Here is an 18,803-nt window from a genome sequence, read left to right as displayed (position 1 = left end):
ATGTTTGTTATACCTATATGTTATAATGCAATATGCTGTTGGTGTTCCTTAAATAAATAAATAAATAAAGATTCTATTGAATGGTGTTATGTGAATCAGATTTAATTAATTATCCATTCTTTTTATAGATTTTTTTTTAAATTTTATCTTTTCTTTTGTTTTCCAAATACATAGTTTAGTTGGATAATATTTACGTTCCGCGAAAATGCCTAAATCCAACTACATTCTCGTCTACCGCGACATTATTTGCCTCTATTTTCCCACGACATCCGCGTTGATAACATTCTGAAAGATTTATACAAATGCATTCTAAGAATACTATTACTTCCATTTGAATTGTCCTTGGTCTTGAGTTTATATAGATCTCTTCTCAGTTCGGCAACGACAGTAATGGAATGCCGACAAGATTCCGAACAGAAATGATTGACGGTTTGAATGCTTCTAACCTAATCCCACCCGGATATTTCTTTTTTTTTATGATAATGTAATGGTAACCCCACCTGTGCTATCGGTTGACACTGGCGAGGCGGTGCTACTATTCCATTTTCGCCCATTAAAAACAAGAAACGGGCGACATAGTTTATAGACGTCTGCAACTGAAGGAACTTTTTACACAAAGTCTGTGCGTTAAGGAAACTTTCTCGAGAGGAAATTCCTGTGGAAACATACGAATGACGGATAGCGTAACTCCATTTCAACAAACCAACACTATTAACTCTAACAGTTGCCACAATAGAGTTATTAATTACCGTCCACATATTTTTTTTTATGCCACTTAGAATGGCAAACAAGCTGACGGCTTACCTTTCGTCGCGTTCGCTGCGGAAACTATTGGTGATAGAACAAAAGTATGTTCTACAATATTGAAGAAAATATCAATAACTACAAAAAACTTCGCGATACTATATGTCCAACTATTATCGTTATGTCACAATGAACACTTTTTAAAATGTTGTAAAAATGTCCACCCGCGCGAAACCGGGGCAGGTCGCTAGTTATATATAAAATGAAAAAGATACCAACAAATGTTTTATTTAAGATAACAAAATTACAACACACACATAATTTGTGATTAAACCAATTTAGAGGCTTTCGTATTAAATGGTATAACATTAAAAACTTAATTTAAATTGATTTACAGCACCATACAAGCTCCAATTACGTTAATTGGTTGAATTTACATAAATGAAAGTGGGTACCTAATTACCTACGAGTATTTTACGCAAAAATTTATACGCAAACGGTAATTGTAATTTGGAATCGTTAGTGGTTAACGATCTCTAAAAATTTGGTTAAAATTAACCCCTAGATCGTTGGATTTTATAATTTGAAGTACTGTAATGGAATTTTCATTTTCACATAATTATTGTTACTAATGCTGCCAAACGTGGTAACTACTGGTAAAACCCTTCAAGGGGAGGTCTATGTTCAGCAGTGGACAGTTAAATATTTTTTAAATAGTGATAATGGAATGGTTACCCCGCCTGCGCTTTTTTTTATGGGTGAAAATGGTATGGTAACCCCGCCTGCGCTAACGGGATACGCTAGCGCAGCACCAGTGAAGGGTGATAGATGAGAATGAAAACAGGCCAGTCAGCCCATCATGATGGATTCATCAGGAATTAACCATGATAGTTTCCAGGGGGAACCGCGAGGAGGTCGACATGGTTGAGTATATTGCTAGCAATGGGATTCTCAGTCTCCATTACTAACAATCCCTTCCTCCCCCCTGCTCGCCTGCACTGGCATGGCACTAGTCAATTAGTTTATCTATTGAACTGTTTTTTACTTGGGTAGTCCTCAGGAATGGCAACGCATGGGGGGTATCATATGCGAAACAGTATACTCGGTTATGTCCATGGTACTGCTCATGTCTATAGGCAACGGTTACAAATCACCTTTATTTGTTCTAATAGTATAAAAAAAGTTAAAAACGGTTTGCTGAAGATTTTAGTTTTTATAAATAAGGATGTAAGTCCACAGAATAAGATAGGAAACTCATATAAGTAGGTTATTTACCTGTTATTACCACCTTTACCAGGCAGCTTATTATTGGGATTTTATTTCGAGTTTTCCCTCCCTTGTATTGGTGTAACATGGCTTTATTCCTTTCATTGCCTCTCATGATATCCTGGAGTAAAATGGAATATTAACAATAACAGCAATGTTATTGTTTTTTTTTTGTTGTCCCCATTGCTTTCAATACACCCGGATCGACCTCCACGTGGTCCCTCCTGAAAACTGTCGTGACTAATTTATCGTTGAATTCGTCACCATAGGCTAACTAACCTTTTTTTTTAACGTCTGCAAAATGCTTTATGCAGACCCAACCGCGTGGGAGGTGAATGGTTACTATATTGCCCCCGCAATGGGATTGTGCCAACCAAAAACCAGACGATATACCCTGGAGGTGCCATATGTCGGAGACATGGGTTCGTAAGTACTTTAATCTCCAACGACAGCGATCCGCTACTGGTATATTATTTTACTCTCTCTAACTAGGCTTTGTACTAACCTGCCTTTTCATTCTCACCTATTATCCCATTCGTGTTTCTCCGCCAGTGTATACAATTGTGTTTGCGGAGCTATGCCATTTTCACCTATTAAAAAAAAATGAAGTTTTTTTACACCGTTAGTCTATAGCCTAGATTGGCTAGATTTTTTTTTTATTACAACACGACATGTGACCACATCATCCTGAGCGACCACAGAGACGGCGTGGTCCGTGAATACGACTAACCGAAAAAAGAAAGTTCCATTCTTAATTAATTTTGTTAATGTTATTATGACTATATTATTTTACTCTCACCAGAGGGAGACTTTGTACAAAAATCGATTGCTTGGGTACCTCTGTCCCATTCGTGTTTCTACCGTGAATCAGTTGTGTTTGCATGGCTGTGTTTCGGTTTAAAGGGTGGGATATGGCGTGAATTTACAGGGTACAGAGGAATAACATGTGAGTCCTCAGGAATGGCAACGCAAGGGGGGTATCATAGGCGAAACATGGATCCATGGTACTGCTCATGTGTATAGGCGACGGTTACCACTTACCATCAGGTGGGCCGTCAGCTTGCTTGCCATTCTAAGTTGTATAACAAATAAAATTTTAGTTATTGTAAAAAAAAAATTTACACACCTACGTAATGGTAAATATTGCTAAACAATTGTAATTAATTTTAAGATCTGCTACTGGTAATTATTCATTCATTCCTTCATTCACCGGTCGGCCGCACTATGCCGGCTCACGAAGGCTCTTCCACGTTACGTTTAAAGGATCCAAGGTCACAGGATGAAGTAAATATTTTGTATGTAGTTTCGTTATTATAAATCTTAATAAAAATTTTTAACCCCTGTGTGAGTATAATCGCATATTTCTGTAAAATAAAGTTTCTTACTTCCTTCCTTCCTTCTTTCTTTCTTTTAAAATAGGTCACGGGAAAAGCCATTCCACATTGTTACGAAAAGAGTTGGCAAATCTATACGTAAGAGAGCGCAGACGGTCTACCGTGTATGGATGCAGTCACTAGCCTATCCTCGTGTTGCAATATCGCAACAGGGAAGGTAGAGTAAAATGGATGAGATAAGCATATAATGGAATTAATACATATAATACAGACAATCTTTCTTTTAAAATGGAGTTTGACAGCCCCATTGCTAGCAATATGCCTCATTCCACGTTGTTACCCCTGGAAACCATCGTGAACTATTCTTGTTGAATTTATCACGATGGGCTAACTAACCTGTTTCTTCCTCACCTATCATCCTTCACTGGTGCCCCGCCATTTCCCGCCCGGTTACCATTCTATTATCATACATTAAAAAAATACAGACAATGCTAGAAGATACAGTCAGAAGTATATATAATAGTATATTACATATATTATTAATGTAGGGTTAGACAAGCCACGTCACAATTAAAGAAAAACACCACATCGTGTATACCATCAATGAGCGGCACTATTATTAGTGGGAAATTAAAATAATGGCTAGCGTTTCGTATAATAAGTGGTGTGAATCACTTGGTGTGTACCACAGGCTTACTTCCGCCGGATACTTCAACGCAAGCCGTAATAGTCCAAATCATAACATCTCAATCATAATTTCAGCCGTAGCAGCAGCAGTATATGTACAAGAGTGGATAATTAGTCCACTGCTGGACATAGATCTTCGGCATAAAGGAAGTTTTGCCAGTAGTTGTCACGCTTAGCGGGCGGGTTGGCAACAGCAGTTAGACTTTCAGAGATGTTTTAAAAGAAACGCTGCTGCCAATCCTCTGATCATTAAAATCCCTTAATCACCTCTTACGACACTCATGGGAAAGAAAAGGATGCCCATTCATGCCAGGATCACACAGCTACTAATAAATATTTATAATCTTCTACAGGTTGTTCTCGAAATTTCAAGAAAGTGTTTCTTTGGGAGTCATTGTGTTTTTTCACAAATTAGAATGGCAAACAAGCTGACGGTTCACCTGATGGAAAATGATAACCGTCGCCTATAGACATGAGCAGTACTATGCACATAACAGAGTATACTGTTTCGCCCATGATACCCCTCATGCGTTACCATTCCTGAGGACTCAGGTGTTATTCTCTGTACCCTGTAAATTCACGCTATATCCCACCCTTCAAACCGAAACACAGCCATGCAAACACAACTGCTTTACGGTTGAAACACGAATGAGACAGAGGTACCCAAGCAAACGACTTTTATACAAAGTCTCCCTTTTATAATTTTCAACAGGTTTTTCTCGAAATTTCAAGAAAATGTTTCTTTCGGAATTATTCAGTTTCACTTATAAAGCACACTTTTAGAAAGATGCTAATGATTTCCAAATCGATCTATATATAAACCCGTACAATACAAGTTCCCTACTTTGCCAACAAACGCGGAATCACACCGCTCATTACGCAGTTACATTTTGGTCCAGTCATCGCAAATTATGGGCCAACCACATTATAAGGTTGGCACTGTAATTTGAATAGTACCGATTACTGGTTCACGACACAGCGTATGTAGCACCACTAGTGTTGTATTCAACAAGTTGTCTGGTACTATGTAATATACATATTTATTTGTAGTTATTTTTACTGATAGATTATAATATTTGGTCTCTGATTTGAATATTACCAATTACTGGTTAACAGCACAGCGTATGGAGCACCACTAGTGCTGTATTCGACAAGTTTTTTTTTAAAACACAGGGGGCTCGGAGACACGGATCATGGGGCTCACCTGTTTTTTTTTATACAACTTAGAATGGCGAACAAGCTGACGGCCCACCTGATGGAAAGTGGTAACCGTCGCTTATAGACATGAGCAGTAACATGGACATAACAGCGTATACTGTTTCGCCCACGATAGCCCCCATGCGTTGCCATTCCTGAGGATTCGGGTGTTATTCCTCTATACTCTGGACCCTGTAAATTCACGCCATGTCCCACCCTTCAAACCGAAACACAGCCATGCAAACACAACTGCTTCACGGTTGAAACACGAATGGAACATAGGTACCCAAGCAATCGACTTTTGTACAAAGTCTCCCTCTACCGCCGCCCATGATCACCCACAACACCAGCGGCATTGCAGGTGTGCTGCCGGCCTTTTAAAAGGGAATATGCTCTTTTCTTGAAGGTTATGATGTCGTATCGGTCTGTTTAATGATGTTTTATCAGTTGTCTGGTAATAAACGATATAAATTGGTATGGGCATTAATTTTCAGCCGCATAAGATTTGAACTGTAATTTCGTCATCATTGGCATCATGATATCAGCCGTAAGTATAGGGAAAATACGAAAAGCATAAATTTGTAGTACTTTCACAAAAATGAAAATCTGAATCAAACAAATTTCAACTTTTTTTTAATTTTGTATTTTGTACAACAATTTTGTATTTTGTAACAATTTTGTACGGAACCCTCGTTGGGCAAGACCGACTCGCACTTGACCGGAATTTTTTAAACATAGACAACAACGTTGCCAGAATTCTGCTTTATTTCATGTAATGTCATACAAATTAGTTTACAAATAATTGTTACATTTGGCTGTTCATCTGCTATTTAAATTTACGGTTCCTTAGATTCTTAGAAAGATTTTTTTCTATGTAAATAGCAAACAAACCGAATGTGTGACTTACGTCAATGCAAATAAGGATCGTTTTTCAATATCAAAGTTAAAGGTAAACTATCGGAGATCAGAATCAATTAGATGCTGTCTGGGCCCCAGGTCAATGGATTGAATTGACGAAGGATACCCGTTGGGGACATTTCACCGTTTTCATCTTACAAATGATCAACCCTTCTATTCGGCCGTTGTTCAAAGATGGATTTCGTATCTTAAATCATTATTGATCTGTCAACTAATATCCTACAAGTATCTAAGCCCCAAATATATATATATTATTTATTTGGAATTGAAAGACATTCACTCTCTATAGATACCGTTTTCAATTAATCGAAAACTAGCTTTTATCCGCGACTTCGTTCGAATGACTGAAATACATTCAGTAGCTAAGTTAAAGTAGCCTTTTGTAAACAAAACTGCATTTCAAAGTAATATACTTGTACAGTCAGTCTTGGGTAGAGGAGAAGGTGAGATCCAAGAAGATCGGGCGGCTCGAATTATTGATAATCAGCGCCATACTCTCCGGCTCGACTCACTGAAGCTGCGCAGAGATGTTGCATCTCTGTGCATCTTTTACCGAATTTATCATGGGGTGTGCTCTGAGGAATTGTTTGGATTGATACCTGCTGCTGATTTTCACCACCGTACAACCCGGCATAAACTAAAGTTTCCTCCCAACCATCTGGACGAGTGGCGGTCTTCCACCGTGCATTTTTCAAGGCACTTTCTTCCACGCACAACTACTTTTTGGAATCAACTTCCAGCAGCAGTATTTCCGAACCGATACGACAACATAACCTTTAAGAAAAGAGCATATTCCCTTTTAAAAGGCCGGCAGCACACTTGCAATGCCATTGGTGTTGTAGGTAATCATGGGCGGTGGTAGTCACTTACCATCAAGTGAGCCGCATGTTCATTTGCCCCCTACGTATACATACCTGTCTTATTGAACATTACTTACGTCGATATTCGATTTATCATTACTTTCTACAATATTTTTGTTATAAAAAAGTACATTGACTTTATTAATTTCGAAAAAGACCACAATTACCAAGCCAGATCCCTGTGCCACCGAAACGCTTTGATCTTTAAACATTCGACTGCAGCGAGGTAGATTCCCTTTCATTTACCTTTCTCGTATAAACCAGAGACTAAAATTTGAAAACAGTGATTTTAATTAAAACATTAGATACGTAAAAGAGTTTCATTATAGTACTTTATCTGATCGACCTATGGGGAAAGAAGTAGTGACACAGTATAAAGATCTAGTTCCTCGTACTTACGAGTACACTGTGCTAGTAGTCTGAACATGTATTGAGCGTAAATAGATTCTCAATCTATGGCACAAAGTAAGACAGAGAAACTTGATGGCGCAGAGGTTTTCTTTCAATGGGTGAAAATGGAATAGTGATCCTGCCTGCGCTAACGGTATACACTGGCGGGGCACCAGTAAGGGATGATAGGTGAGATTGTAATGGCAGGCCAATTTGCCCATCGTGATGAATACACTATGAATTCAGCATGATGGTTCCTAGGGAGAATTTCAGAGAGGTCGACTTGACTGTATATATTGCTAACAATATGCCCGTTAGTCTTCATTATGGGGGGGAAAGGGATTGCTAGTAATGGGGTCCAATTGCCCCTTTGCTAGCAATATACTCTATTAGGTCGACCTCCTCGCGGTTCCTCCTAAAAACCATCATGATTGATTAATTAACTAATTCGACACGATAGGCCAATTGGCCTGCTTCTTTTTCACCTATCATCCATCACTGGTGCCCTGCCAGTGTATACCGATAGCGCAGGTGATGTTACCATTCCATTATCACCCATTAGAAAAAACTCTTCATTACTAGCAATCCCTTCCCTTGTATAGAGGTTTGGTTAGAACAGCTTCCATCGCCTTACTCTTCAGATAAATTACAGTATCTGGTCTCACCTTCTGGTGGTAGCAGATTCGAGTCCCGCACAATACAAGTCGATTGCTTGGGTACCTCTGTCCCATTCGTGTTTCAACCGTGAAGCAGTTGTGTTTGCATGGCTGTGTTTCGGTTTGAAGGGTGAGATATGGCGTGAATTTACTGGGTACAGAGGAATAACACCTGAGTCCTCAGGAATGGCAACGCATGGGGGGTATCATGGGTGAAACAGTATACTCTGTTATGTCCATGGCACTGCTCATGTCAATAGGCGACGGTTACACTTTCCATCAGGTGGGCCGTCAGCTTGTTTGCCATTCTAAGTTGTATAAAAAAAAAGTTAACATAACAGATATTAATTGCATTCGAAAGAGTAATTGACAATGTTTTTTCGACCTTTTTTTACGCTTCTAAAAATTCGTTTCTTAACTAAATTATAATAATATATACAGTGAGAAAACTTGTTAAATGGGTTTTTTTTAATGGATATAATGAAATGGTAACCCCGCCTGCGCTATAGGTTTACACCGGCGGGGCACCAGTGAGAGGTGCTAGGTGAGGATGAAAAAGTAAGTCAGTTAGCCTATTAAGAGAATGCATCGATATATTAGTCACAATGGTTTCCAGGGGGAACCGCGTGGAGGTCGATCTGATAGGGTATATTGATAGGAATGGGATCTAACCTCCCTGTTACTAATAATCCCCTCCCCCCTGTTAAATACGTATTAGACACACATATTAAGGGTTCTGTAATTAAAGTGACCTAGTGTTATTTTTTTAGAAATATACTTTGGAATACGCAAATGAACCTTTTTAAATAATACCTCACTTAAAATAGCAATCTTCTTTTGAATTCTCAAACCCCTAATTTGGACTTGCTTACAAAGGATTTTTTTTTTCATCTTTTTCTTTCATAACTCTTGTAGTAAAAGAAAATGTTTGTTGACCATACCTTTTCGTTTGACAATATGTAATTTCAAATTAACAGAATTGGAAGCTTCGAAAAATATAGAGTGATATATATATATATGTACAAATGTAATAGAAATAAGGGTTTCTTTTTACTTTTTAAAACGGAACCTCAAACAATATTATATATCGCTAATTATATTTAAAGGTAACGATTTAACTCTTTATTGTTCCCCTCAATATTGTTTAACAAAGAGTTTTATAATGTTACAGAATTCCTAAAATAATAACTGACTGCAAAATATTCAATTATATTTATTTATTATTTTATTCTTGTAATTAAATTATTATAACTATTAACTAACTAATTACAATTGTTTACTGACATTATTATAGCTTTTTCTCCACTTCAGTTGTCTCCAAGGGTAAAAGCCTCCTCCATCTTTTTCCACTTCTCCATATCTGTAGCAATATTTGTCCAGATTTTTCCTGCTGTCTTTATTATGTCATCAGCCCATCTCTTTCTTTGCCTTCCAACACTTCTTTTTCCTGCTGGGTCTCGTCATTTTGTTGTTTGGAGAGTTTACTGGCATTATTGTAACAAAATTTTGCATGTTATTGTTTTGGCAAAACGCATGTTCATATTATTACTACCATCTGTATACCGTGTTTTTACGCAAATAAATTATTATTTTTAATAATAATGAATGTATTAAAAAAATAAATTTATTAAACTTTTATTCCCTCAATAAAAAAATACCAGAAAATAATGTGTTCCATCACTAGTACGACAAGGTCGAATTATAGCGTTAAATTGCCGTCCTTTACTCTCAACAATGATGTGGGTAGGTGTGGTTGTGTTTACTGCACTGGTGAATTATGGTGTAGGGGAAGTCTCTCCATGGTGGAGCTCCGCGGTGTACTATAGACTTCTTGTTGATTCTTTTAAAGACGGCGACGGAGATGGTTTAGGAGATTTGAAAGGTTAGAAATATTTATCAATGTATCTATCATTATACCAAGTCTTTTCCATCACAAACAAAATAGAAACCGAGCCAACGACTCCATCTCTGCTTGCTGTTGAGGTTCAGACTTGATTCTTTCTTCAACTTCACCATACTTTATTTAATAATTGTAGCTAAGTTCAGGCCTTACCAATTATATATAAACTTCCACTGTCGTATTTCATATATTATAACAGATTATGTTCTGAAAAACTTTTCGATATGATGCCTACAGCCAACTTTCATCATCGCACCAATCGCCATCGGCAGAGAATCCCTCCATACACCTTAGAACCAGAATCATTCAAGTTATGAAATGATCTTTCTACGAAGCCTTTCCCTTAAGACTAGAGCATGGGATTCTTCAAAAAGAGCGTTTTAAGGTTTCTTAAAGGTGAGCAACGCTTGTGCGACATCTCTGGCGTTACAAGCGTCCATAGGTTACGGTAAATCCGTTTACCATCAGACGAGCTGTACGCTTGTTTGCCGCCCAAAATAGTGTAAAAAAACTCAACGATGCAAACGCCTTGGCAGTTCTAAATTGCCAATACGAGTAGATTAAAAAACTAGTTGAAAAGGGGTTGAAAATATACCAGCTGACAGTCTTCTTTCCGTGGTGTAACTGGGTACACACTTAGCCCAGACATCACACATAGAGAGACATGGATTCGACTCCCATTGGATCAAATTGTGGGAAGGTATTTTTTTAACTTTTTTATTATCTTATGTTAAATTCTGCAGGATTATCCAAACAAATTAGTTACGTGAGGGCGCTAGGAGCTGACGCTATCATTTTATCATCATTATCTTCAAAAAACCCAGATTGCTCACAGCCCGGTATTATACAGCATACTGAAATAGACCAGCGCTATGGTAACTTAGAAGAGTTCAGTAATGTTCTGGAAAAGGCGAAGAAAATAGGTGAGTGCACCAAATAGAAGCTGATGATGGTAACTACCGTTCATGAGGTAGTTTACCATTCCAAGATAGTTATAATATCTCTGTCGGACAACGCTTGACCGAGGGCCAGTGTTTCTAATATCGAATCCGGGCTCATATTGCCGAATATATCAAATTCATGTCTGGACCTTTTAAACAACTGAATGATTTTTATTTATAAAATAACACATTAACATGGAAAGGTTTTGCTGGAAGAAATCTCTTTTAGAGATAAGCACATTATGTTTATAATGAATTGTAATTACCAGTGTTTTGTGTACAATAAAGAATAAAGAATAAAGAAGGTCGTTAATACCTGTTCAATTCATTTTAAAAATTACAATAAAATTGCCTAATTGTTATTGTGGGAGTGGTACGTGTATAATTTCATATGAATATTTTGTTTTTTCCAGAACTCAAAATACTGATCACATTACCGTTGCAAACAATAAGTACAGCTTCTGAATGGTTTAAATCTAGTGCTGATAAAATTAATGGTTTTGAAGACTGGATTTTATGGCGGGAAGGTACTGCTGAAGAAATGCCGCAAGTACGTATTTAAAACATTCTGTAATTTAGAGGAAAGATATTTGATTAGCAACAAGATCCTTGCCTAAGAGGAATTGCCTGAGAGAAAATATAAGCAAATTGATATCCTTACTTGTTATTATAAATGTGAAAGTGGATTTGTTTGTTTATCACCTCTTGGTACCTCCACAACTCAACGAATCATCCTGAAATTATATACAGATTTACTATAGGAGATGGAAAATGGTATAGGATACTAGTTATAGTTTAAGAACTCTTGTCCTATTCAGCTTGAAAATGGCGTCGATACTTGGACTTGGCACGAAGACCGCGGTGCACATTTTGGCGTATCAGGCAAAGAAGCGCTTCTTAATCTTTGTTCTGAAGGGGTGGCGGCTGCATTAGCAGCAGCTCTATGTGCCTGGCTACGGAGAGGAATCTCAGGCGTTCTTCTTAATCCAGACTTTCCTATGGAGCAACGATGTGGTGAACAGCTGCTAAGAAAAATGGTTGTTGAAGCTTTAAATTGTGCTCGCAGTTTTAATTTAAATACTCCGTAAGTGGTTAGGATAGACTAAAGATCTTGATTATTTAACCTATAATTGATCACGTCTAAAATCTGCGTTTAGGTTTATTATATTTTTAGAAATTATTTTGTTATCATTAGACACTATTGAAGTTCAACAAATAAAAAAACTATATAACGTTTTAAATATTCACCTACTAAGTAATTAGCCAAGTGTAATTTATATTTAAATCTCTAATAGCTTTAACGTATCTTGTTTATTGTTCTCCAGGGTAATATTAGCAGATTCATCTTTGAGTCCAGAGTTAGCAGCTAAATACTATTCAAATAGTGGTGTCGGCGCTAACAGTGTTTTAAGTAGAAGTCTAACCTCTCCAGTGAGGAGCAATGCTCCTGAAATAGCGCTTGCTATCTATGCTGATCTGTTGTATGCACCGGATGATATGGCACCTACGTGGATTGTAAGATTTTTATATAAATATTTCTTAAATTAGTCCTCTTACTTGCCAGAGTTGCAAAGACATATTTTGTAAAACGACTCTAGTTTTTGTAACGAATTATTATTTTCCAACAGACTAGTATACCAAACGAAAATAGAATAGCCACAAGACATAGTAGCGATATGGTGGACGCAATAAATCTATTAAGCCTAATCTTGCCTGGATCTGCTGTCATACAGCAAGGAGACGAGCTCGGAGCAGCCGATACTATCATGGAATGGGCAACCTCTTCAACATGTTGGCCTAGCGAGGCTGTGCCGTCGGCAGCGCCATTTCCTTGGGATGATTCTCCTAACACTGGGTTCACAGCAGGCGAACCATGGCTACCTTTTACTTCCAACTACAAATATGCGAATGCTAAATCTGAATTCAATAGAAACCACAGCCACGTGGGAATTGTGAGAATTGCAGCTGCTATGAGAAAGTCTCCAGCTTTTGGGCCGCATTTGGAGGTATTGAAGGCATTGTTTATATTGTTTACTATTATTAAGTAACATCCGTACGCACTTAAGTTATCTTTGCGAATCGTCACTATTTCAGATATAATTTTGTTTGTAGGTATATTAATAAATAGACAGGAAAACTTCTGCCGTTCCTATTTGAGATTATAATCTTTTAAACTTTTAATATTCCAAACCTACAATATAAATGTTTATAAGTAAAATATATAGGTTGTATGTGTAACTCTCTACAACTGACACTGCCACGCAAAATGCAATTCAAAGCCTATTGCAATAAAAACTACTATTATACCAACACAAATTTGGGTTAAAATCTTTATTTATATTATAAAATAATTACAATATATTAGTATATTATACAATACTGTATTGTAATTGTTATTAGACTCTAACATGCAAATTTATAGATTTTGAAATATTATGAGTTTCTTATAAATTATACCCATTGTTTAGATAAAACGATTGGGAGATGCTCTTGCTATTTTAAGATGGGGTACTGCTGGTTCTCTCCTAGTCCTCACCAACTTAGCTCGAGACCAAACTGAAGCTCAATTATCAAGGATCCATGGTTTACCAACCGAAATGACTGTAGCAGCAAGTTCAACTGGTTCCAGTCTATCAACAGGCTCACATGTGACTATAGACAAAACTATCAAACTGATTCCTGGAGAGACATTACTCCTGGCTGGTGGACACAGGCATTGTGGAGGTCCAGGGCCAGTGGATAAAATAGCCAACAAGTTATCTGAAGGTTGGCAGAAGATAAATAAATATTTTAGTAATATCTGAGGTTATCGAGCCATTGAAGACTAAACATTCTGTTTTCCAATAGCTTTGCAATAACCTAATAACCTTTGATAATACAGTAATAATATATATACAGTAATGCATTTGTTTTATTTGAAAAATGATATCATCGCATATGCTGCAGGATTTACGGTTAAATAAAATGCAAAGCAGCATCTTCTAAAGAAGGAGATAATCTAATCAATTCTTCTGCCCATGAGCACCTACCTGATGTGGGTACTTTTAAAAATTCGAAAACTACTTAAAAAGAAATATATCTCAAAATAAGCAGATTTATTACACTTTTTTTTATTGATATCAGCCGTATTGACATATTATTTAAATTGTTGGACCAATTATAAGCAGATGCATTTAATAATTTTGAGATAACGATGCCGGTTAACTTTTTTACATTAGTATTGATAAATTTATCTAAACAGACATCGAATGTTGACAATAATGAAATACAAAATGATAACTATAAAGAACTTCAATTAGATATAATGAAATAAGTAGATCTTCATTAATCTGGATTAATTGCAATATTCAACCGTATCTTCATAACTACGTAATGTATAAACAATTAAAACAAAAGCACCACAGAATGGTATGAATGCAAAGACCGGTTTAAACTCTAAACTAGAACATAATAAATTGAATAGAAAACTAGATACGAACATACGCGCGCGTCTCGTACGAACCTAGTTACTCCAGTACTTACTATTGTCTCGTGACCTATTTACAAGCTAATAAGAGAAAATGCTGTTTTATATAACCTGTAACCTAGTTACAATGTCACAGAAGCTTCCGTTTCAAAGAAACGAATTAAAGGATACAATCGTCGTATCAAGCAACATAAAGGTTATAAAGGAAGCCTTGAAACCTTTCAGCGGGCTACTCACAAAGTACGGATATAGGTGCCATTGCTTTAAAATCGATTACCATTCCCATCAGTATAAACGAATATAGGTGGCCAATAAAAACATATAACCAACGTTAAAGCCCGCGAATTGTAGAATTACGGCTGCTTCTTCGTAGACGGCTAAGCGGCAGAGGGCGTTAGCGGTCTTACGAGCGGTTTAGCGGGAAAAGTACACGAAATATAGAAAAGTAAGGAATCTAGTGATGTTTAAAACTTACAGAACTTGCTCTTCTCGGCATGGCTTATTGTGGAGACAGCAAAAACTGCGGTTAGCATAGAGAGCAACGCGCGCGCCCTCATGGCGGGGCGGCGCGGGCTCGCTGGGGCCCGGCGCGGCGCGGACTGGCCGCCGCGACCGGCTATCGACCCGGAGCACGCGGCACGCATGCGTCGCACGCACTCCGCTAACCCACGCCACGCGAATGGGTTGCCAATCGCAAAATAATTCAAAATATATAACGTATATCCGTTAATTTTGATACATTTAGTCCCTTTTTGTTCGCGTAAGTCCAAAGCTAGAAATCCTCTTAAAACATGGTAGAAGATTCTAAGGTTTTTAGCCATATTTTATTTTAAACTCCTAAATTTTAATTAATCAAATTTCATTAATATTGAGTTGTTATACAAATTGTAATCTGTCAAATATTAGTACGGGGGGAAAGGGAGTGTTAGTAATGGAAACTGAGAATCCTATTGCTAGCAATATACCCAACCAGGTCGACTTCGTCGCGGTTCTCCCTGGAAACTATCATGGTTAATTTCTGATGAATTCATCATGATGGACTAACTGGCCTGATTTCATTCTCATCTATCACCCCTTCACTGGTGCTCCGCCAGCGTATCCCATTAGCGCAGGCGGGGTTACCATAACATTTTCACCCATTAAAAAAAAATAGTACGAGTTACATGAATATAAATAAATAGCCACTCGATTTGAAAGTGGAACATTTAACACTAAATACGGCAACACTGACATCGCCTTCAAGCCATCGAGAGGTAGTACTCGGCAGTCTCCTTCATTCGATGATTCGTTCGAACGAGTGAGAACGAGTGAATGAACCGGTGCGGTTGGCGCGAGTACGCGGCTACAATGTCAATCACGTCCATATCTCTAGTCCTAACTATGTAGATTCAGTTGGAGTACGCATCACAAACAAGTCTATAGTAGACTTAATACAATCGGTGCCAATTTTTCCGTTACTTATAAAATTTCATTATAAGATTTCTGAACGCATCGCCATATACATTAGAATTAGTTTTTTTTTTTTCTTTTCATTAGAATAGAATAGAAACATTTATTGCCATACAATTACAATATAAAATATAAATAACATACTATACAAAAAGTGTCCTGCACTCGGCAAAAGGAACCGGCTCAGCGGATGCTGTGAGTGTCCCAGCGCAATGTGAACAGCTGCACAGCGCTGGTTTTCGGCCAGTCCCTCTCTTAACAAAACATAACCAAAGTGCAGGGTACCACTGTAAATTACTTCTGTAAATAAATTTATTTATATGCTTTTGTATATTTACTTATAGATATAGGTTATAGCGCAAACATGTACACGGACGGACTTATCCCTTAAAAGGATTTCTTCCAGTCAACCGTACTAATTCAGTTATACAAAAATTCATCATCCTCATCATATCTACCGTTAACTGTCCACTGCTGGACATAAACCTCCTCCTAGAGAGTGTTATCAGTAGTTGCTACGCTTGGCAGGTGGATTGGCAACCGCAGTTCGGCTTTGGAAATGTTTTAAGAGGGACGCTGCTGCCCATCACTCGCCGTCCCTTAGTTGCCTCTTACGACACCCACGGGAAAAGGAGAAGTGGCCCATTCTATACCGGGACCTACACGGTGACAACAACATTTCTTCAGTAAATAATACTGAATAAATTTAAAATATATCATCATTACAACTCATAATCGTTCCACTGGACATAAGTAGAGACCTATGGGACCTCTTATTTGGGGAGAGCCGCAATAAGAGGAAGACACGTGTAACGCGCTTGATACACGTGTAAGGCGCTTGACACACTCCCCTCCCTCCCCCCATCGTGTTCTAACTCCGCAGTTTACATTCAGCGCAGTACAATTTTGTAATCGACGGTGGGACGCAGCGCGTCTATGAAGCGCCTGAAGCGCATAAGCGCTGATTTTAACGGCTTGGATTTGTTTATACCACAAAGCTTACAGCTTGTTTAATGATTAACGGTCACTGTAACCTTGGGATGCCCGTACCTCCAGGTGTTTTACGCGTTTCCAACCCTGAAGAAACCTTAATACACCCTTTTTGAAGAACTTAATACTCTAATCTTTAGAGAACACTTCTGAAGGGAGCTTATCTTTGAACCCCACTTAACACGATAAGTTGATGTAAAGTTTTAGTTAGTATTTCCTTTGAATTCCATTTAGTTCTCTTATTACCAGAGGGAGACTTTGTACAAAAGTCGATTGCTTGGTACCTCTGTCCCATTCGTGTTTCTACCGTGAAACAGTTGTGTTTGCATGACTGTGTTTCGGTTTGAAGGGTGGGATATGGCAGTGAATTTACAGGGTACAGAGGCATAACACCTGATTCCTCAGAAATGGAAACCCGTGGGGGTATCATGGGCGAAACAGTATACTCTGTTATGTTCATGGTACTGCTCATGTCTATAGGCGACGGTTACTACTTTCCATCAGGTGGGCCGTCAGCTTGTTTGCCATTCTAAGTTGCATAAAAAAAAATTCAACATCGACAACAAAAGAAAGACGACGCATTCAACAAACAATATGTTTTTCATTTTTCGACCTTAATCTATGTTTTCTGAAAGTTGACTATCAATAATATAATATATATATAATATAAATATAAAAGTTTGTAATAATAGATGTTTGTTACTCTTTCACACAAAAACTACTAAACGGATTTGATTTTTAAAGTCACAGGTTAATAGCTAGTATCTAACCATCCAATATTGTAGTAATTACTTGTTGCTCGTAGCACTGTAACGATTTCAGAGGTCTACAGAAAATCAGCATTTACCATAGATAAAAAGATACGAAATTTCAACCCAACCATCTAGACGAGTGGCGGTCCTCCACCGTGCATTTTTCAAGATACTTTCTTCCACGCACAACCACTCTTTGGAATCAATTTCCAACAACAATATTTCCGAACCGATTCGATAACGTAACCTTCAAGAAAAGAGCATATTCCTTTTTAAAAGGCCGGCAGCACACCTGCAACGCCTCTGGTATTGTGGTTGATCGTAGGCAGCAGTAGTCACTTACCATCAGGTGAGCCGCATGCTCGTTTGCCCCCTGGGTTATAAAAAGAAAAAAAAAAACACATATGTTAAACTAAATCACACAATCAGTCCACACTTTGGTTCACAATCAAAATTAACTCATAGAAAATAATTTAAAAGTAATACAAAAGAATAAACATGCAAACAAAATGATAACGGAGTTTTTGTACTCTAAAGTCGGTATTAGGTCTCGAACCAACAACAAAATTGGGTCCGTCTGACCACCGCCGACTTCTGAAGTTGACGCCAGCAGCGAACCCTTGCCAACTATACGCTCTCCTCGCCTCTCGAACCCCCCTTTCTACCTGAAATACCACTCACGCGCACTTCTCATGAGCACCACTCGATTGAAGGGTACTTATAACGTAAAAATATCTTTCCAATAACTTATAGGTATATAGATAAATTTTAAAGATTACTAGACTAACTAAAGATGGTCTCTCAGCCTACGATGTTAGTATACAAATGGTATATTCAATTAGAAACGTTTTTTATGTCAAGCATGCATTTTCTTGCAGTAAAATTTATAAATAAAATAATATTAGGATTATTAATAATACTTGGAGTTTTTTTACATAGGTTATTGATAAAAAAAAAATTCTCGATTTAAAAATTAAACTATAAGAACTAGAATTTTGTTAGAAATTAAAAGAAAAAAAAATGGCTGCAAAATAAATATAAACACTGAATTACTTTACAACACGTCCATTAATCGGACATTGATCGATTAATTACCAAAATTAATCAAGATTAGACAAAAAAAAAGGTATTGAAGATAAAAAACCGAACGATCCAGGATCAGCAGAGGTCTCGAATACCATTCAGCCGCAAAGGGTTTAGAGGCTGCCCACAGGTACCCCAGACCACCGCTGATGATACGAAAGCGCCGAAAT

The 18,803-nt window shown here is 37.6% G+C and overlaps 2 protein-coding genes across 3 annotated transcripts in view; one reads left to right on the top strand and one right to left on the bottom strand.

Moving 5' to 3' along the window:
- Nucleotides 1–15,195, bottom strand: part of LOC116412781 (uncharacterized) — an 83,659-nt gene extending 68,464 nt beyond the window's left edge. For both annotated transcript variants that reach the window (XM_052900793.1, XM_052900794.1), the window contains exon 1: nt 14,835–15,195. In XM_052900793.1, coding sequence (XP_052756753.1) covers nt 14,835–15,180 — 346 coding nt within the window. In that variant the 5' untranslated portion in view covers nt 15,181–15,195. The remainder of the gene's footprint in view (nt 1–14,834) is intronic.
- On the top strand, nt 9,787–13,794 carry LOC113522315 (neutral and basic amino acid transport protein rBAT-like). Its single transcript, XM_031907907.2, has 7 exons — nt 9,787–9,934; nt 10,696–10,875; nt 11,307–11,443; nt 11,712–11,977; nt 12,219–12,408; nt 12,522–12,899; nt 13,362–13,794. Exons 1-7 carry the CDS (start codon nt 9,787–9,789, stop codon nt 13,695–13,697), a joined length of 1,635 nt encoding a protein of 544 aa, XP_031763767.2. The 3' UTR covers nt 13,698–13,794.
- Nucleotides 15,196–18,803: the final 3,608 nt, after the last annotated feature.

Source organism: Galleria mellonella, unplaced genomic scaffold (assembly GCF_026898425.1).
Source record: "Galleria mellonella isolate WM207_F2 unplaced genomic scaffold, CSIRO_AGI_GalMel_v1 utg654, whole genome shotgun sequence".
In the NCBI taxonomy this organism is placed as follows: domain Eukaryota; kingdom Metazoa; phylum Arthropoda; class Insecta; order Lepidoptera; family Pyralidae; genus Galleria; species Galleria mellonella.
The sequence above is the reverse complement of the archived record's forward strand: the minus strand, read 5'-3'. Positions and strand labels throughout refer to the sequence as shown.